This window comes from Stegastes partitus, unplaced genomic scaffold (genome assembly GCF_000690725.1).
Source record: "Stegastes partitus isolate 25-593 unplaced genomic scaffold, Stegastes_partitus-1.0.2 Scaffold2719, whole genome shotgun sequence".
NCBI classification, from domain to species: Eukaryota; Metazoa; Chordata; class Actinopteri; family Pomacentridae; genus Stegastes; species Stegastes partitus.
Window position 1 is genome coordinate 114,973 of NW_007580450.1, and position 22,118 is coordinate 137,090.

A 22,118-nucleotide genomic window follows, 5' to 3' on the forward strand; every position below is an offset into this window, starting at 1 on the left:
GCCGTAGGTCAACACCGCCTCCAGCTGGACAGAACGCCGCTCGGATTACAGCGTGACGGACTGCAGTGCATAAAAACTTCAGTTGCTCACTTTTTGCTTTGTGAATCTCAACATGACGTCGTCGTGCTAGCATCAGTTTTTGGTATATGTAGTCTGTGACGCTGCACAGTGGGATAGCCTACACTGTAAAAAAGAGATTTAAAGGCGCACCTAAAGAATATTAAATGTAAAAAAGTACGTTCAAAATTTGGATAAAAACGGTCCATACTTGCTTTAGACTGTGTTAAAATGGACTTGAGTATCTTGGGTATGATCAGGTATCCTGTTTTTGTATTTGCACATGTAAACATTACAACTTCCAAAACCTGTATTAACCCTTATCCTGGTTTTGAGAAACCCGCTAACGCTAGCCAGAGCCCTCTCAAAGAAACCAGGCTCTCGTCTCCCATTGCAGTCAGTAAAGTCAATAAGCTAAATTCACAATGCAAACTGGTCAGGTGGAAACCAGCAAGATGGCAAACTGCAAAACTGCACTGTTTACCTGCAGAATTCTGGGCCTATTATTGCAAATATTTACTTCAGTTTAACACATTTACATGCATCAGATTGTAGACTTTGAAAAAACCTCGGCTACTAGGTGCAAGATGAATGAATTGTTTCTCCCTTTAAAATAAAACATGTTCACTGTTGTGTCGGCTCAGACCTCTGGTTCCTAAACTCTATTCTTTACGTGGAAAATAATTCAAGTTGAGGTTTGTGCCCTTCAAGTGAATATTTTAAATTTCTGACTTGACAACTTCTAGGGGAAGAAAACACAGTGGCGGTAATTAGGACATTCGTGACACCCAGAGACTGAATCTTTCTGATTCTGGTGACTAAGATTGTTGCTCTGGCAGCACCGAGTGACAAAAAAAAGCCAAACACAGGAGCTGTGCTCATGCAAAAGAAAATCCCATAAAGTTTGCCTCAGTCACTGTACTCAGGTGAAACTACGAGCACTGAGAGTGAGATATCTCAGCTTAGATATTGAGTGCATTACTGTTCTGCAGAGGATGCCTCGTACACATCTAACTGTGCCTAAAAATACCTGTGAAGCTGAGTTTCTGTCCACAAGGGGGCACTGTTTTGCAGGTATACCATCACGCTTCCAAACGGAGAAACTGGATGTCCAGCGTGTCGTCCGTCCGGCCGCATTGTGAATGTGAGCGTACGTTTGTCCTCAGGCAGATGTACTCTAAGATCACATTCATACAAAGAAACCCCCTGACACACACACACACACACACACCCGCCCACACACAAGCCGACACGGCGGCTCCTCTTCCCGTCCCCCACCTCGAGGTGCACAGGTGTGCAGGCTGGATAGCGGCGTTATCCGTGACACCTGTCTGCTGTCCAGCTCCAGTGACAGAGGAGCTGGCACACATCCAGCCACTACCACACACACCACACACACACACACACACCACACACACACACACACACCAGAGAGCTATAGGTGCAGGGAGATAAATGCTCGTTAACATTCCTGGGCACAGCGACTCACAATGTAACACACACACACACGTCCCATTTGTCCTGTGTGTTGTCTGAGCAAACAGAGGCTGTGGAGGAAGGACAGGGCCAATTACAGCCTTTTATCCTGAGAGCACACATCATTAAGGAGAGCTCACAGGGCTGATGGTGCGCACACACTCATCAAACATTTCCCCTCTCTCTCTCTTCCTCTCTCTCCTTTCACACTCTTGATCATCACTGATGTGCTGCCACACTCTTTTCACTTTATCAGGACAAAAAAAGAAAACAACAATCCCCTGGAAGCCTCTCCATCAGCTGACACCTGTCCTCACGCTGTACAGTTTCTCCAAATATTCAGGATTCTCGCTTTGTAACCACTGTGAATGGGATTCTTCACCATCAAAACACAGATTTTAAATTAAAATCCCCCTAAAAGCCTCTCAGCTTTACAGTCACTGCTAAGCAACCATGTTTGTCTCATCGTTGAGGATCTCAACGATGGAGATGAGAGCCGATCAAGGCATCTTTTAATTGGTATCAGTTTTATTAAGCATGACCCTAAGGCCCATCCTCAGTCTTTGTTCACTGTCCTATTGAAAATCGGCTGCATTATCAACCAGTAATTAATAAAACAAACTAAAAGTTGCTGCTGTTTCAGTCAGCAGACACATCATATGGATCGCACAGGCAGCTCTGTCACATATTCCACGAGGCTGAGCTCAGGCTGGAGGTCATTAAGCAGCACGTACGTCTTTGTCATGATGGCCAGTTGCTAGCTAAACTCCCACAATGCTCCCTGTCTGCCAACATTTGCCTGTAATCTGAGTAACCGCCTCCTCAGGTCGCTACACAGTAAGAGGCTCCACCTGGTGGAACAACAAGGTACTACAGCTGACTGACAATATATTTTCTGACATGCATGTAGAGAATACAGGTTTGGTAGGTACTAAATACTACTTCAGATCAAATCTGATACTCAATAGACTTTGTGGAAATCTACTGGTACGTCAGTGAGTAAAAGCAGAATTTGTAGAGCCTGACTGATGCTGGATTTTAGCGGCTGATTTCAGGGAGTAACAAATTGTGATAAATACATTGTGTACATATATCTTATATTAAGTTGTATCAAAGAGGAAAAATGGCACCGTAGCTGTGTATTTATGTTCAAGCAATGTGTTCAACAAACTAATTAGCAGCTTACCATTGACTCAGCACCACCGTCTGATCAGCTGTGATGAATTCTCTGCTACATGCGCTGCAGAAAGTGCTTAGACCGTTACTCTGGTGTATGACACTGCTTCTAAATTACTCCAAGCACCGTTTTCTGCATTAAGTTTTCATCCAAACAACATATGTGCCTGATTCAGATATATCAGCTGGGCTCTAATAATTCGACAGACGTACAGAGGGACATGGACGGCTTCACAATCCACATTCAGCCTCCGGTAGACGTTAAAGACATTTTCATTGCTGCTGCTTCAAATTGTCTCCGGCTTCAAACCAGCATGACAAGCCGGGTCCACTGCAACGCTTTTATTACCCGGTCCTGGTATCGCCGCTGGATTAAACCATCACACCGCCAACCTACGGCGATCGGGGTGTCCTGCTGGCTGCTAGTTTGCTGACTGAGAAACATGAGGAGCACAAACGCAGCGGGCAACAACAAAGACCATCAGCCAAAACCTGAGAAATGAATCTTATTGCAACATGAGGTCACAGAAACAAGCCTGAGCGTATATATGTGTGTGACAGATTAGCGCTGTGCCTGCTTACATCTGCCAGATCCCTTCTTTTAGTGCACACATACATCCACACATATGTCTCCCTGTAGGAACCGACAACATAAACATGGCACGCAGCCAGCTTTACATTGTCATTTATGGCTTTTGTGCGTGTGCTCTTTAATGGAAATATGGCGCTGATTAACTCCACATGGCACAATGAAGTAGCATCAGTGCGCTACATCCTATATCTATCCTCGTTTCTTTTGCACGTGAGAGCGATAATTAATGAAAATCCGACGATCTGAACTCCAGCCAGACCTCTGCGCAACACATCTCTTCTGTTTCTCTCGCTCGGAGCTTTCAAAGGGGGAAAAAAAAAGACTCCAGCAACTTCTGAGGTTCTTGGATAAACAACTGCCAAAGCTGTGTGTTTACAAGGCTGTCGTACCTTCATTTAAAACAGGCGAGTTTCAGGATTTTCTGCTCGTTACATAAAACACAGTTTACGAGGAAGTGAAGTTCAAAGATCTCGTATCAAACATTTCACTTGGGTGCTGCTCAAAAAATTTGAAACTGAAGAAGGCAGCTACCAAAAAAAGTTAGCTTTTGATTAATTTAAGAAACAGCAAGCGGTACGCAGAAGTCTACTTGCAAGTTGAAATAAAGCCTCAACAAACTAAAGCTTCATCCAAGGCACCGGATATCTGGTTGGGTATGTTTGCATTTCATCAGTCCCAAATCTGCTTATAGATTCCTGGTTCCCATATGTCAGAAGCGTGAACTGTTGGTTTTCTGAACATGTGGGTCGCTATGAATGGTCACAAATTATTTTTTGATTCCTCAATGTTTTCTCTAATCTCTGCCGAGCACAAAGTCTTGATTAAAAGTCACTTTATTACAGATTTTCTCATAGTTTCTCACTGAATCTGTAATTGAATCTGCAGGTCATCTTCTGTTAATCAACACTTTTTACCTAGCAAGTAACGGTTTCCACTGGTCAGTCAGATTTCTTTTCTTGTGAGTCTTAACTGCCAAAGTTTGCATCAGAAAATGTGTAAAACTTTGTCTTTATTAAACCTGATCAGTTAAAAAACACCAAGCATGCACATAGTAAAAGAAAAAGCAGCTACAGCGAACTAGACTACAATATCAGGAGGAGTTTATGGCCCCAGTTTGTAGGCATTAGCTTCAGTCCACCACAAAAGCTGTGTTTCAACCTAAAGTAACCTGTAATTTTAGTAGGTGGTAGTAATGCAAAAGGCTAGACAATGGCAGTTATGCGATATAAAACGAAGGACAGCCAGAACTACGATAACCATGTAGGAAAATCAAATCCTGTTGATTGTGATTTACTGCTTTACCGATGAAGTCACCGAGTCGAGGCTGAAAAAGAGGACGAGCAGTTGTAGCAAAGCGGATTCAAAAAAGCCCAAAATGCTAGACGTAAAGTAGGCAAACGGATTTTAAGAGCTAGTGCGAAGATTGGCCATGAGACGGATTGGCTGGAGTTAAGTGTTGCAGGTACTCAAGCAATCAGAAATACTCAGCACTGCCAGCCTCAACCCCAACGTTCATAAAGTCGAGATAAGACAAGATTTTCAGTCCCTGGGAAGAGATCCCGAAGACGAAAAATGGCTAAAAACACCAAACATTTGATCAACCATCAAGGAAGAAAGCAGGATCTATGTTTTGTCTTAATGTCCTGATTCTGTCTGTAACAAACTCCACTGGGCATCACTGGGTTGTAAAATTGTTAAGAAATTAATTTTGTGATTCTTTAACCCAAGCTCAGAAACACCAGACAGCAGGCCGGACTCTACCTTGGCTGATGACGGCCTTGCGGTTGCGTCCGTCCAGGTCGGCCCTCTCGATGACGTGGTGCTTGGCGTCCACCCAGTACATGCGGCGGCCTGCGTAGTCGATGGTGAGGCCGTTGGGCCAGAACAGATGTGTGTCTGCGATGACCCGCCGGTTGGATCCGTCCATGTTGGCGTACTCGATGCGAGGCGTGTTGCCCCAGTCGGTCCAGTAGATTTTACTGAAGAGGAAAGCGGGACAGTCACGGTTAGTTGCCGAGCCGAGAGGGCAGAGACGCAAACAGATTGTTGTCTGGATTCAAGACGCAGCAGATGTCTGAGATAAAAGAAGCCTCCCTCGTCCTCCACATTCACGTCCTCCTCATCGTCACTCATCTGTTCCGTCCGGCCTCTGAGGGAAGATGTACTTTTCTTTTTTTTGCTATTTTTTCAATTATCACATGCAAATCAGCCACCTAATAAGCCGAATGAGCTTTCTAGCTTTAAATTTCTCTGGGGCTTCATCCAAAACTCTCTTCAGTAACTGCAGCATATGAAACCAGGCAGGAAAACACACTGAGCTGCTGCCCGTTTCATGAAATACTTGTTCCACACAGATGCTCGCCTCTGGGTACTGCTGTGCTGCCAAACTTTAATCCCTGCTCTGCTGCTACACTACAACTGGGACACATCCAGAGGGGATATGTATATATGAGTGTGTGTACATTGGGAGCCATCTGCAGCGTATTACAGCGTTTTGTGTGTGCGTTCGGACTCGTACCCCTCTATGGGGTGCAGCGCGATGGCTCTGGGCTTCTCCATGTTCTGCCACAGCAGCACCTTACGATGCGTCCCGTCCAGGTTGGCCACCTCGATGCGGGACGTCCCGGAGTCCGTCCAGTACAGCTTGTCGTGGATCCAGTCTATGGCCAGACCACCTAAAGGAGAGAAAACACATTTTAATATTGTCTAAATCAACTGTACTGTAAACTGAATATTACGTCTTAATCGTTTTCTATCGTCCACGCAAATATTGTTTGTTTACTTGGTAATATTCTTATTTTAGTTTTGCTGATAAAACTCTTTAGGAGATAGAAAGAAAAGGAACAATAAGACTTTTCCTCTCTGCAAACTTCTCCACAGCTAACGGCATTTCCAGCACTTCTTCACACCACTGATCAAACATTTCTTTCATTTTAGTTTAACCCTCTGAACCCAAAGCAATCCCGTCACATTTTTACTCACTGTGGGATCATTTTTCACTGCGACATAAAGTCCTGCACCTCTACGAAAGCAACACAAGCATAACTTCAAGTAAGGACAACTCAAAAATGTATTTTATGCAGAATAATACAGCTAAACATCATAAATAAGCAAAAAAGAAACTGAATTTCTTTGATTATTGGTTATAAAAAAATTGAAAAAAATAGAATCAGCATGTACAACATCATTGTAAGTGCTCATGTGTGTTACCAACACCAGAAAAAAAAGGAAAAGGCGATCATACAAAGTGTAGATATTTAACTATTTATATTGGTTCCAGCTACGTCATCAAGGAGCACAACAGTTTTCAAAAATTTTTTTCCAGAATCCGATTGCTGCAAATGGTATTTTTTAGGCCGCTTTTCTTATTGAGACATAAAGAATAACATCATTTTGATAAAATATTCAGATTTGTAGCATAGATCTGGTGTTTTTTCATCAGGAAATACATGTTTTTCAAGCCTGCTGCAGGTTTTGGGAGTTCAGAGGGTTAATCTGGCCAAAAGCTCCAGTGGAGAATCTAAAAGGTTTACATGTGGTTATGTGTGCAACCTTTTTGGATAAGTGCTGTGATTTTATGACATCTTTGATGGCTGCTGGCAACTTCCCTGTGATTACTCCACACTAGGACGCCGGAGCTTTAAGACTACATCTGGTAACTTGTGCTCCAGCACGAAACACTACACAGAAGTGCTGGAAAAATAAAAAAGATCAATTGTTGTTCATCGAGACATTGCAACAGCACACAGCTACAGTGCAGGATCGCACACACAGGTGTTGTTTTTACACTCCCTTCATGTACAGGCTGAATACACGAGACACAATATCAGAGCTTGTGAGCTTTCAGAGTGTCATGCTAGCTGTTTCCCTTTGCCGCCAGTCTTTATGCTAAGCTAAGCTAACAGCTACGTGGTCAATGCACTGACTTGACTTTGATCCTGGTCTTTTGACTTTTAGAAAGAATTCCTCACTATGTTCAACTGTTGTCACTGAATCTTTAACTCGTTGTTTCATTCTTTGAACCTTATATCACAACATGTATTCAGATCGTCACGGCAATAGAGATCCATTTAGTTGATTTTGGGGACAAAGAGACAAAATGTGAACAAATAAATAAATTAACATGAACTCAGTGTGAAATAGACCAAAAGAAGAGTTCAAAATGGACCGTGAAGCTGAGAGAAAACAAAAGCAGAGCAATAAAATAGAGATTGAAAATAAAAGAAAAACAGAAACCACAAACAGACTTCAAGAACTAAACAGTATTGATGTTATGCGGCTGCGTTCGTGTATGAACGCGGTGATGGATGAAGTGAGGGAGAGCAGCGCACAGTCGGACAGAAAGACGCAGAGTTGAATAAATTGGAGAAGTGATAAATGAGCCTGTTGTCCTACATCTCAACCCGCGTCCCATCAGCTGCAGCACCCACCTGGACTCTCCAGACCCGTGGACACGACCTCCTCCACGTTGGAGCCGTTCAGGTTGGCCTTCATGATGCGATCCAGCGTCACGTCCGACCAGAAGACCAGCTCGCGGCTGTGATGGAAGTCCAGAGCGATGGCGTTCTCCAGGTTGTTCAGCAGCAGCGTGTATTCGGAGCGATGCGGCAACACCTGGCGGATGTCGATGCGGTTGGCGAACAGCAGCACCGGCTCTGGACCTGAAGACGAGTCCCAACGTACGAAGATAATGTAAATTAAAGTGGAAAAGAAAACAGCAAGCGGCTAAACTTCAAGTGAAAGTTGGACAGTGACTAAACAGAAAAAGAGATTTGAGCGAGGAGCAGCGGTCACTTTTAATAACAGCATGCATTAATCTGAGTGGAGGTGAAGGTCTGGGTCCTGGCAGCTGCCTGACAGACAGTCCTGACCCGGGTTTAACTCCGGTCTGCAGCAGATTGATGGGCTGCTGTACCAGGCCTGCACTCTACCTCCGCAGCATATCTAAATCTAGTCCAGACCCTCCGAATGAGCCGACCTCATTCCGAGTCCAAGACCCCGGAGCAGAGGAGCGGATACAGTTACCGCTGAAGCGAGTATAAACACTGAGCAACCGTGCTTTTATTGGAGGTCAAACCTCGGCGACTCGCTGTGGTCACGTGTCAGGGATGAAACGGCGTGCAGCGGTTCTTTTACCTAGAGCTTTGCAGCTGCGCTTGTCGGGTCGGAGCTCGTAGCCCTGAACGCACCAGCAGTGGAACCCCCCCTCCGTGTTGGTACATCCCTGGCTGCAGTAGCCTTCTTCTGCACACTCGTCCACATCTGGAACAGACCACAGGGGCAGAGGGGGAAGCAGAGATGTTGGCGTCAGTCTCCAACAGGGTTATCAATGAACTCAGGACACAAAGTGCACAGAGGTGAGCGACTCATTCACGCTTTTGGAACACATCCTGCTTTTTCTGTCATCGCCTAAATTTGAGATTAATCTCCTGACCTAGCGAACACACTCCTACGATCTGGGAAAAAAAAAAAAAAGTGAATTCAAATGTGTCTCTATAATTTTCTAAAATTCTGGCAATAAACCTTGACTTGTGGCAGAAATCCCAGATTCAGCTGCACACCAAATTCGAATCAATAACGTCTCAGTCCAAACCTTAACTTTCTGTGAAGTTTCATGGAAATTTGTTTTGGAAATGTTCCTGCTGACACACAGACAAACCGACGAACAGGAATAAACTGTGAATAGCAGCAGAGAACTTCATTTCCAGGTCACATTTATGAAGCTAAAGAGGGGATAAGTGAGAGAACGGTTAAAGTTTATTTACTTATCTGTACTTATTTTACTTAGTTATTCCTTCGCAATATTTTTTACAGCCAAAAACAACCACTTCAGTTTGTAATTTTTCTTTTTTTTTCTCCTGATTCTTAAATAGGAGTTAAAAAGTTGTAATAAACACTGCAATCTCACACATGCATGACCAGTTTGCATGTTACAGTGAAAAATGTCATTGCTGCAGTGACACACAGTTAACCATAAAAACATAATAGAGTAGATGTATGCAGCGACACAACCTGCAACTACTAAACAGGAATCATTTCCAAAAATCAGGACATCAGCTACAGTGGCTAACGGCTATGCTAATGGCTAAACGGTTAGGTCATGCTACCAGCTAAGCTAGTAGGCGCCACAAATGACCCTGAAACAGTGTCTGGAAAATGACATTAAATAATACTTCCAGATGTGGGCCTTGGTGGGTGATGCCTTTTTATCTATAGTGATGAGATGAATGAATCCCACAGCAGCAGAGTGGAGAGTGCAAAAATATACAAATATCAGTAGAATAATAGAAATAAACTATAAATAACGACTGTTCATATTGTGCAGACTCTACTACATGTAGAAATTCAAGATTTGCATATATTCCTCTAAATGTAGAATAAAAGAAAATGTTAAAAAACCCCAATACCATCAGTAAAATGAAAAATGTCAGCAGTGCACATATTCTTGTAGAAAAATTCTTCACTGTATACGTTGATCCCAAACATTGGGTCTCCATTTCCTCCATTACTGATGATTAGTGTCAGAATCAGACCTAAAAACACCAAATCGGTCGATCCCTGAGTCATTTGACTTCTCAAGTTATTTTATTGACTATTTTTTAAACATTTTATTTAATATTATTTATTTGTTTAATACTATAGCCCACTATACCGAGCTGGCATTACGACTCCCGTCCAACCCTGCAGCCCGGTATAGCGGCTCCGATATATGTCGACTTCCTGTTACATTCATTTTGATTGTCTATCAGTGGGAATCCCTGTATGTGAACAAGCGATTCAGTCATGAAATAAATTATGCAAATGAAGTAAAATGACGTCGTTTGACCCCAAAGATCACCATTTTTCACTGATTTTTTGCTTACTCGTTTCTGAAATGTTTATAAGCGATCAAAACTAAATGACTAACTACAGACTGTGGCTGATGCCTCAGTACATAAGAACTGATCATTAATTGCATTTATCCCTGGTAATTATGAAGTTTACCTTTTCCTTTTCACACCTGTATTTCACCTGTATGTATACGACAAGAGTGAACTTCCAGATATATTTAACTGTCATCTTGTCTACTTTTGATTGATACCAGATATGTAATGATGTGACATCTACTTAAGAATTTATGAGTGATTAATCAAACCATATCTGATCATGAATTTCAAGCCAAATATACTTAGTGTTGAAGTGTATGAGGAATACACAGCTACTTCGTGTTGAAAGGGTAAAAATAATTTGTTTTATTCTCTTTTACCCTTTATGTATTCACTTATTTATGTGTTTTATTTATTTTTATGATTATTATTATTATTATTACCTCTAGCCCTGTCTTTATGGTTTTATAATCCATTGATCTATTTTTATTCCACATGTTCTTTTTCTTTCTCTTTCTTTGGTTGTTTTACTATTTTATCTTGTGTTGATCAGATTTTTGTAAATCGTACCACGTCTCAATCTTCCTGATTTTCTTTTTCACCCTGTCTGTAAAGACTCTGTTTTTAAACACGTGCTACATAAATCAAGTTATTATTATTACTTATGATTAAGTTTGGCACATGTTAATTATGTTTCATATGTTAATTATGCTCCCCGTTTCCCAGAGATTATCTTTAGACTCGGGCACGAGGAGCATGGCGGCATATGGAGGAGCGTTTTTTAATATTGTCATGTTTAGGAAGTCAGTGAAGCTCTCAGATGTTTAACACAAAGCAGCAGCTGGCCAATTGACAAACTCTGCAGAGGTCATGAATATTAACACCCTCAGCCTGCTCGCTCTCTTTCAATGCCGAGTCTGCTGTCAGCTTGTGATGTGCACACACACACACACAGACACACACATGCAGACACACACTCGGGCAGCGTTACCCTGGCAGGTTTTGCCGTCGTCCATCAGCCGGTATCCGGTGTGACAGGTGCACTGGACCAGTCCTCGGACCATCTGACACTTCTGGGAGCAGCCTCCGTTATTCTGGTTACAGTTGCCCTCGCTGGAGCGCGGCCCTGCTCGCAGCACGGAAACATCACGGGAACATAAACACAGCGTGCTGATTCAGTACAAATACAAGCACACGCTGTAAAAAGTATCTGACTCATCTGGTCGCGAGCCTGGAAATATTTCAGTCCCGCACGCAGCGAGGCCTGAGGATGGCGATATCTTATCAGACGCCGACGTGGTCAGTCGTCAGAATGTATTTATGAGCCGCACTCTGCAGTTCTGGAGGATTAAGACGCCATTAGGTCGAAATCTGACCTTGAGCAGAATGTGTGACCTTTGCAAGGTGCTGAGGAGATGAAACCTGGTGTTTTTGGTGATTCCCTGACCTTTCCCCTTTCCTTTCAAGCCTAAAATGCTACTTATGCACAAAAAAATGTAATGGCCAGAGTGTAATTTATGTGGACTCTTCCCAGCAGGCTAGGGAAGAGTCACAGATAACATTCGAAAGACAAATAAAAAATAACTTACTTTATTAAACCTACGATAAGAATTAATGTTGTCATGACAAGTTTCTGAAGCATTAACCCTCTGAATAAACCAGCTGGTGGGTTTGAAAGGCACTACAAAATATTTTTTAAAATCACAATTACACCATTTATCATAAAAAGAAACTGTAAAAAAATAAAAATAAATCATCGTAACTTTTACTTTGGAACACAAACTACTCAACAGTGACACTGGCTTGTTGGGAAAATTGACCAAATCGAAGCATAAATTCAGGATATTTCACTGAAATCACTTTATTCTTCATGTCTAATTTAAAAAAATTTAAAATGCAAAAATAAACCGACTAGATTCTGTAATAAAACAAAAATTCTGCACTCCTCACTGCAGCCATGAAGCCATTGATGACTCAGCAGCAACCAACTGACAAAAAATTCAAGGATTTTTCATCTGGACTGCAGGATGTGTTTCACACATAGCAGGTAAGACGTAAGTATGATTAAAAATGTAAGTAGTAAAATATCAAGTGCAAGTTTTCTTCAATTTTTTTGTAAAGTAAATAATGAAGGAAGTTCAATTCGTTTTTTTTTTTTTTTTTTTGATTCATGGCATTTTAACTCAAAACACATATTGAAATACATTTTTGAATTCTCTCTACTTCTAGTCTAGTCAGTTCTAGTCTAGTTGTGTTGTTTCCATAGAGGGTGACAAGAGTAAATAAAAAAATATGAACACTGGGGTTCAGAGGGTTAATAACCAATCAACAATCTTTAGATTCGCCTAATTTAATGTCCACGTCAGTTTTTGTGACTGTGACTCTGTTACTTTCCCCTAGAGGGAAGTTGTTACTTCACCTTCTGTGTATTCTTTAAGGGAAAAGGAGCTGAACTTGTCACTCTGCAGCACAGATACAGTTTCTCGGTACTTACGGCAGTCGTGGTTCGGGTGTTCGTCTGTCCAGTCCCCGCAGTCGTTGACCTCGTTGCACACTTTCCTCTGGCCGATGCAACGACCGTTCCCACACTGGAACTGATCGGGAGCGCACGGAGGACTCTCTGTGAGCGGATGAAACATGGCGTGAGACGATACGGAGCTGTCAACTGAAGGAGCTTTTCCTGCATCAAGATTTATCCTTTAATACATGTGGTGGTATTGGAACTTCACAGTGATGTGCAGCGGTAATAAAAGGCAAGTTCCCTTTTTCTAACAAATCACCTGAATGACACTATTAATTACAGGGAGAAACTATAAAAGCAGAAAGAATTATCACATTTTCAGCTCCCTGGACTAATCGTGTGTGTCATCGTGAATTTTGGTGTCATTGTGAGAAACAACCAAATTGCTGCAAAAAATTCAAAAATCACTTTTTCCTATCATCACATAAAAATTGGCAAAAAATAAACCATTTTGACTAACCACATTCTGTCAAAAATGAAAAATTCTGCACCTCTCAGAGCAACCGAGAAGCTGTGAATAACTCAGCTGGGCACAACAGCCAGGCGACAAAAAATCAGAGACTATGCAGCTGTACTAGGATGAACTGCAGGCTGTGTTTGCATAGAAGGCAAAGGATGGAAACAAAATACAAATGCAAGTTGATGAATGGATAACATTTTTTTCAGATGGTTTATTTTCTAGTTTAGCTTTCAACAAAGACTAAATGTGGTAAACCTGCGCTACAATGCAGTTGAGAAAACAGCAAACACTGCTGCAGCCACCCAGTGTGCATCTAGTGTCTCTACACTCTCCTCCTCTGACTGCTGCCCCACACACACACAGATAATATGATTATAGCAACAACTCTTAATCTCCCACTCTGTCCTTCACTCAGCAAAATGTTGTTACTCATGCATGCTACCAAAAAAAAAAATGTTTGAGCTTTAAGTGCATTGCCAAGCGCTTATTAAGAGAGCAGGAGTGTTTTCCATTAACCTCTCCCACCACAGTGGGCCGAGCGTCTAAATCCGTTATGACATGTAAACTGTTCATTAACAGCCTATTTGAGCATCTCAAGTGTAGCCAGAGACTCCTGGCGTCTCAAAGGGAAATGCACAAATGATGCAAAACGCATTTTATTATGATGCAACTGTGCAGCCACAAAAGTGACACCACACGGATTTGGAAAGCAAAAACAGAAAGAACTTCCAGGAAAAAAATACATTTTCACGGTTCGCAAAGTCCCCGCAAAGTGATGTGGAAGGATTTCATTGTCATGGCTCTGGTTATGGGTGGATAGCATCCAAAAGCAGATGAAAAACTTTCCGTCTTCTTCCTGTTTCTGTTCATTGTTCATTTTAATCGCAAAATACAGGCCGGTTCCTGCGGTTTGTCCAATCATCTGTGGAGCCTTTCCACCAGCAAAGGAAGAGCCAAGCTAACCGGTCTGCTTGTTTAAAAGCAACTCTCAACCCAAAAAAAAAAAGAAAAAAAAAAGTGAGTTTCTCAGTAGAGGAAGGGTTTTTCTGTGCTGTTGTCATGACGACGATTGAAGCTTGCGTTATATTTAGCTTCTGAAAATAAGATAACAACAGCAGCCTTACCAGTTTTCTCGCAGCCCTCTTCATCGCTGCGATCCGAGCAGTCGTCCTCGCCATCACATCGCCATGACAACCGGACACAGCGTCCAGTTCCGCAGCGAAACTGGTCGGCCGTGCACATGGACGTGGCTGCAGGACAAACGCACAAACGCCAACACAAAGGCTATTCTTTAATTCCTAAATCAGAGGCTTTGCGATTTTACTGTCTTGTTCTTTCATCACGAGCATGAAACTGACCTACACTTAAATAGGGATTAAAAAACATACATATATGTGTTTAATACCAATTAATTTGCAGGTTTTGTTCCTATTTGTGCATAAATTCCAACAATCTGCTACTCACTGCAGTTCTTCTCGTCCGACTGGTCGTCGCAGTCAAACTCGCCGTCACACCTCCAGCCAGCGTTGATGCACATCCCGCTGCTGCACATGAACTCCACCGATCTGCAGGGCTGGTGCGAAGCTGTACAAACACACATAGTTCATTAGTGCTTTTCAACCTGCAGGTCCACACTTAAAGGCGACAAAATGATTTTTTTAAGATCCCAAATTGAAGGGGTTATAATAAAAATGATGTTTTTCTTCTCCTGTAAGTGTTAAAAATGCCAAATATTTGAAATATTCCTGCCTCTGAAGTGTGATGACACGTTGGTCATCTCTGTTTTATCATGTTGTAACTGAAAAGAACTTTCTGACTTTTGGTCCAGTAAAGTGCAAGAGTTGTTTGTCGCTACTTTCAGATCTCTTATCTCCCTGAATTATCTCAGCATGTGTTGCTCCTGTCACATTTTCCTCACTGTGGCCTCTTATTTTACAGCAAGATAACGTCCTGCACCTCTGTGGAAACAGCGTAATCATGGCTAGAAGTAGAGACAACTCAAAAACCGCGATAAATAAAAAACCAACACGCGCAACTTTTTTCCAAACTACTGGAAAAACGGTGACTCTACATCCTGGAGATATTCATCTGATAGTTTAAATGTGTTCTCACATCTGTTCTGTCTGAACACAGCCTGCAGTTCAGCCGAAAAGTCCCCACATTTATATCTTATAAATGTTGGTCATAGCTGAGTCCATCAAGTGAAGAATTTTTGCCTTTTTACAGAATCTGGTGACTGGAAAGTGTTTGCTTTTAGCAACTTTTTAAATGAGACATTTAAAATAAAGTGAATTTGATAAAATATCACAATTTCGAGCCAACACTCACACAAGAGGAGTTCATGCTCACCTGGGAGATAAAAATCTGCAAAATTTTACTTATTTGACAGAATCTTGTTATGATAAAATATGTATTTTTTGCCAATTTTTAAAAAATTACTAAACTAAAATAGGGGGAAAAAATGATTTCTTTGTACTTTATATGTACAGCAGTGGGTTTAGATCATGTCTACATTTTTTAGGAGGTCGGAAAAGTTGAGAATGGTTGGCTCACATTTGACTAAAGATAAATCTAGAGGTGTTCCACAGGTCATCTGGGTTTCTGGTAACTGACACCCCGACACAGGCTGCGTTCAAATTACATTTCAGATAGAGTTGGGTGTAACCTGTCAATATAAAAGATAGCTTGTGGATTGAAGCAGATGTCTTGGTGTGTCATAACATCACAGGAGAGACGAGTTGTCTGAGAGTTTGAAGTGTGGACAGCAGGAATAAAACAAAGAAATGTATGGCTGCCTTTCAGGGTGACCACATCTTCCACTTATTCTCTGGTCCATACATGTTGCAGAAATTACTTTATACATGAGCCTAATTCTCAGATCAGCTCCAAACTATGAGAAAGTGACACCTGCCAAAACAAGCTTCACTGTCACTAAGCAAACACGCCACAGCAACAGTTCCAGTTCGCCGTCCAAATGGCGAAAAGTTCAAAAAGTAAAGAGCAAACTGCGTTTTTATACCCGCGACACTTCCTTTGCCACGAGCATTAATTAGTTCAGTTTATTCTGGCTGTGGCGCCATCATCTCCGCCTGCAGATCACAGCTGTCCCACCTTTAAATCTCCCACTACAGCTCGACATGTGATCAGATCAAAGTGAAGCTCAAACTGGCAGCAGACGAGGACGGAGGTGGACGAGAAGATTAAAGCTGAATCAAACATAAGCATCTTAAATCCTGCGTGTGAGAGAGAGTGCTTCTTTGACGCATTTCCTCCTGACAACGCGAGCCAGCTCCCGCTACGGGGGGGCGCCAGATAAAAAAAAAAGGGAGGAGGAAAAAAAAAAAAAAAGACAAATGCAAGGGAGGATGCTGCGGTGCTTCCAGCGTCCCCGTGCAGCTCCATCAGCTGGGCAGGAGAAGAGAGAGAGCATCCAAACAGCAGGTGGCTTCGGAGACTTATTGGCCACGAGAACCAGCGCCGGCAAACACACCGACGCCCACACGCACGCCCAAATGATTCATCCAGCCTTTATCTCGCTCCTCTTCCTCGCGCACAAACATAGCAACCGCGCTCTTTCATCTGGCTCGGCCGCGCAGCCGAAAGCAGCATCAGTGTTCCCGAGTGGTAACGAGGCATGCAAGTGTTTTTGGATGTGTGTGTGTGTGTGTGTGTGTGTGCATTCACATAAGGGAACGAGGCAGAAAGAGAGGGGCTTCTTCTCTAACAAAGCGCCCTTCATGTGTCTGGAGAGTCGATGCCAAGGAATGCTGTCTGAGGATGGGCTGTCTTATGCCTCTGAGGAATGCCTGAGTGTGTCCACAAACTAGAGTTTAGTGGGACTTTAAAGACTAAACGCCTCTCACTCTGAACCAATACGGAGCACGAGGTCCCCAATTTGTTCGCGAGTTTCTCCCCGAAACCTGCATCAGTTTCATTTCAAACTTTTTAAAGAGCCAAACAAACCACCGCTCTTGTTGATTTGTGCTGCAGCTATTTCAAGCATTTCTACTGTCCCCTTTTTTTTTTTAGCTACTTTTTAAGCTTTGATGCCAGCTCAACTTTCCGAAAAATGTTAAACACTTCAAGAATCGAAGGCAGCAATTAAGAAACCTGGATATGGGAGGAGATGAGAGGAAAAACAGAGAGCGGCTCAGGCGAATAACGCGACCTTACAGATGATCAAACGATGTTACGGAACCTTGAAGCGGCGCTTATCGCACTGCAGATAAACACATCAAAGAGGGGAAAACCACTGAGTTGGAGTGTGTGAGAGAGAGAGAGAAGGGGGGAGACAGACAGAGAGAGAGATGTGGTGGGCAGTGAAAGAAAACGAGCGAATGAAATAAACGTGAGAAATCCGAGACGGGAGAACACAGAGGGAGATGCGAGGGAGATTTGTCAGCAGCAGGCAGCGTCTCTGGAGTGAGGAGAAGGAAACATGATAGCGTGCGTCAGGACTGTGGCTTCGCTCAGACACGGCGATGGGGAAGATCTAACAGAGTGCTCTTCAGTTATGACAGATGCTGTCGAGCAGCAGCTGTTCCCGAGCTCAACCTGCCCGTCGACGGGACGTCAAGACGTGAAATCGAGACTAAACGCTGAGATGAAAGTACGGCGCGTTCGGCGGTGAAGCTGTGGTTTTTGTTTAGCTGGACTCTGGACAGTGAAGGCGTCTCTCCAAGCACGTTTCTGCGCAGCGTTGGGTCGGTGCACGATGTTAATTAGTTTTTCAGGGTCAGAAAACGAATCAGTAATGATTTTAAATATTTGATTGGATGATTAATTAGTTATCAAGCAAAATTGCTTCCGGCTTCTTAACTGTTTAACCCTCTAAAGTCCACTCAGTTAGTTGAATTACAGTCGTGACTCGATAATCCGACCCTTAACAATCCGAAAACGTTGCTATCGACAGGTTTTTAACAAACGGCGTATTATCTGAGTGAACAATCCCACAGATTGGCTACGTTTACACTGCAGGACTGAATGCTCAGTTCGGATTTTTTTTGCAAGTTCGTTCACATTTCTAATTAAATGCGACTTGTATGTGATCTGCTGTGTGAACTTCATACGACCCAAAAGTGTCCCGCATGCGCAGAAGAGGACACAATGCGTAGTGTTCTAACAATACACTAGTTATTATAACAATTAAAAACAATAAATATTAACAACAAATGAGCCTTCCAGCATCAAGCCCTCCTCGCATCTCGACCTCCGTCTTGACAATCCGACATAAAAGAAGGTTTTGCATTTAGTGTCGGATTATCGAGTCACGAATGTATTTAAATTATTCATTTTAGTGCCTAGAGGTGTAATCACTACTGGGCGAAAAAAACCAACAACTCTACATTCTATAGACATTTAACTGCTCAGATACACAGCCTGCAGTTCAACCAGAAAGTTCCTGAAATGTTCTGTGATGTCACTCCTGCTTGACTCAGCCGTGACATGGAAAGCAGAATATTTGTGTATTGCAGAATGTGGGTACTTAAAAAGTTAAATTTTTTAAATGAAACTTGTAGAATGAAGAGATTTATGTTAAAATATCTCAATCGTCAGACTAAAAATGGTTGTTTTCATGTCACACATGATTAGTTCATGGACCGCGGTGAAGTTAAAAATTGCTGGATAAATGATAAATGGCATGTTATTAGCATTTAATCTATTTTTTTTGGCAACAGCAGGTTTTGGGGTTCAGCTCTTTTCTGTTTTATATCACTGTGAACTGACTTTTTGGGGGGTTTAAGACTTTTGCCCAGACAAACAAGCAATTTGACAATTTCTCTTCTTCATTATTTTCCATTCTAGTACAGAGAAAATGTATATGACTCTCAACAGGTTAATTAATATTTAAAAATAACTGCTAATTACAGCAATATCCATCACATACTACAGCTTCTTCAAAGAGGCTTTAGTCCTCTGTGACTTGATGCTTGTGTTTCGTCTCGGTTCCCTGAGAAACGCTTCATTCCCGAGTGTCAGTCTCGAGCGACGGTGGTTACTGATGATGTGCTGCCCGGCTGTATCACCCGTCACATCAAACTGACGCCCATAAAGGTGCGCTATTTATACGCCTCGTGATAAAAAGACTTCCGCGTAGGATGCATCTGTGTTTCCTCACTCTGAGCTTCTCCCCCATCGAGGTGCATTAAACTAATTGGAAGATCCAGGTCACAGGAGGAGTGGGGTTGTGAGGAAACACATAGCGTACGTTTAAACTCCGGTTAGACTGGTGTAGAAACCTGCAGGACGTGAGGAAGACTCGCTGAAGCAGAAAGGAGTTTCAGGAGAGAGAAGAGACGTCTGCCAGAGGGAGAGAAGAAACTTAAGTCTCATCTAAAGGTGTAACAGACCCGATCTCCCAGAGGAGATGTGTCTTCAGCTCCGGTACTAGAAGCTGCTTACTGGAGAGCCCGGAGCGCCACCATGGATGGAATAAGTATGTTTATCTGTGCATGTGTGTGCAAGCAGACGACGGCGGCTTACTGTGATCTTTGCACCAGCAGAACCGGCTGGATCAGTCGCTTTGTTGTGTACCATTGTGCCGCTTTGTTTTGTTCAGGGACCGCCACAGAGTCTGATCTTAAGCCTCACTTCAGCCCGGAGTCAAGGAAACACTTTCCCTTTACGATAAAGTTTGACTAAGTTTAAGGTTGTCCGTTTGAAATGAACAAAACAGAGCTAGACCGACGCATTAGAGCGGATTAGTGTCTGAGGAGAAGGTTTTTTTTTTCTTAAAGGTTTGAGATTAAACAACACAAAAGTCAGGGTTTAGGCTTCATAACGCTGGAGGTGTATCCGAGCGACGGGGAACTCACAGCAGTCCGACTCGTCCGACCAGTCTCCGCAGTCGTCGTCTCCGTCGCAGTGGTAGATGTCCAGGATGCAGCGGCCGTAGCCGCACTGGAACTCCTCCACGCTGCAGGTGGCTGTCATCACATCTGAGGCTGCACAGACACATAGACGCGTTAAACAGATGCTGGGAAAGCTGGTGCAGCAGCTGGCTGTCTGAAGCTCTTTGAAGCCTCTCTGCTGAGTCTGTCAGAAACTATACATGAAATGAAGGCGACGCTCGCCTCTCTATTTAGGCAGCGAACGTGTTTACATGCTCCGCGGTAAGCTCGTTAACGAGAGATCTTAGCTAACGCGCAGCTGCTCTGATTTTTCTTTCCTCTTCTTCGGGCCGTAACTTTGAGCTACGATGAAGAGTTTTTGATCGGAGAGCCTGGACCGACTTGACAGACTCTCTCAAGAGGGACAAGACAGTTGGAATTTCACAAATAACTCACTCCTGACATATGGAAATGTAATCACCAAATGATACTGAGTTGAATTATTTTGGTTATCAACACAAATCACTGCATTCCTTCTAAATATAAAAAAGCTGCTCAAACCCTGCTTCAGTTTCCTATATTTTTTTTAGTAATGAAACCAGTTATTTGCTTTTCTATTTAACACGATTCTCAGGTGTTTCGCCTTTTTTATGTTATCAGGAGAGAGCACAATTATAAAGGTTCATGTAACCAAAATGAGGACAATACATATTCATATTTTACTACTTACATATCTCATTTGTTTCCATTCTAGTCTCATATTTGCTCTTTCTAAACACTGCCTGCAGTTCAGCCAAGTTCAACTTAGTCATGAACGTCACCTCGGTTGTGCCACGGAACACAGAATTTAAGTTTTTTTGCAGAATCTGGGTCCTGCAAACACTTTATTTGTGGCAAATTTATAAAGTAAAGATGTAGAATGAAGTGATATAAATGAAATATACAGATTTTTTTTTTTAGAAATTTTGTTGGTTTTTGAAGTGAAACTTAAAAGTCACACGTGATTTGTTCACAGACTGGTGTGACGTTGAAAAGTCTGCTGTTGTGATAAATGGTGTGGGTTTTTTTAAAGTAGCATACCTTTTAAACGCACCGGCTGGTTTTGGGGTTCAGAGGGTCAACCTTCTTTTCTGTTTTAAATCACTGTGTACTTCTGGGTTTGAGGACTTTGGGTTTGAGCAATTCAACAGTGTCTCTTTGTCAATTTGGAGAGCACAAGTCTAAATTAGTTATTTTTATTGTGGACTAAAGTTAGACGCAACCAGCATTTTTGTGGGTAAAGACAGTGAGCTCTTTGATCAAATAATTACTTTGTGAAGTCATCCAACAGCATAAATCAACGACAGTTCACTGCCTGCGCTGTGTGATCGGCCATGCTGACCTACAAAACGAAGCTGTTCTCCGAACTTGACTTCCTCAAAAAGCACTCTATGGCATTGTGGTTATGAATGAAACTTGTTGTTTGAAAAGTTCACACACGCTGGGTAACTTACGGCAGTTTTCCTCATCTGATCCGTCCTTACAGTCCGTGTCCCCGTCACAATACCAGTGCTCGGCGATGCAGCTCCCATCCGTACAACGGAACTCCTTGTCTGAACATTTGCGCATATCTGGTGTAGAAAAACACACAAGATGTCAAAAAAAAAACACACAGCGCGAGCAAACATCTGTCTTTGTGCGAGTGTCTGAGCGTCTCCATGTGTGCACCCACCACACTGTTCATCACTGTTGTCCCCGCAATCATTGTCGCCGTCACAGTGCCAGAGGCTGCGGATGCAGTAGCCGTTCTGGCAGTGAAACTCGTCCTCTTCACACTCCCTGGGAGCTGCGGAGAAAGAAAGAAAAAAAAGAGAGGTTTCAGAGGACAAATGATAAAGATACAACAAAAGCAAAGAACAGACTCTATACAAGAAGGTGAGGAGCTGCTGCCGTCCTTGAGCTCCGCTGACACACATCTGAAGCCGCCCCGACTCCCGGGGAACTGTGGCCTTTCATGTCAGGCTCAGAGCAAAGGGCTGAGGAGAAGAAAGAGATTTTTCTCTCCGTAAACAGGTTGAACTTTCCCGAGGCTGCAGGTCGAGAGCTCAAAGGCTCACAGACTGAGAATCCTGCGCTTGGATCCCAGCACAGAACACCTCAA

The 22,118-nt window shown here is 42.8% G+C and overlaps 1 protein-coding gene across 1 annotated transcript in view; it reads right to left on the reverse strand.

Moving 5' to 3' along the window:
- lrp4 (low density lipoprotein receptor-related protein 4) overlaps nt 1–21,803 on the reverse strand; it is a gene marked incomplete at its 5' end in the record, with an annotated part of 45,076 nt that extends 23,273 nt beyond the window's left edge. The window contains 11 exons of the mRNA XM_008305949.1: nt 5,063–5,280; nt 5,820–5,976; nt 7,732–7,962; nt 8,438–8,563; nt 11,159–11,293; nt 12,662–12,787; nt 14,273–14,398; nt 14,613–14,732; nt 19,964–20,092; nt 21,472–21,588; nt 21,690–21,803. Coding sequence (XP_008304171.1) covers nt 5,063–5,280; nt 5,820–5,976; nt 7,732–7,962; nt 8,438–8,563; nt 11,159–11,293; nt 12,662–12,787; nt 14,273–14,398; nt 14,613–14,732; nt 19,964–20,092; nt 21,472–21,588; nt 21,690–21,803 — 1,599 coding nt within the window. The remainder of the gene's footprint in view (nt 1–5,062; nt 5,281–5,819; nt 5,977–7,731; nt 7,963–8,437; nt 8,564–11,158; nt 11,294–12,661; nt 12,788–14,272; nt 14,399–14,612; nt 14,733–19,963; nt 20,093–21,471; nt 21,589–21,689) is intronic.
- Nucleotides 21,804–22,118: the final 315 nt, after the last annotated feature.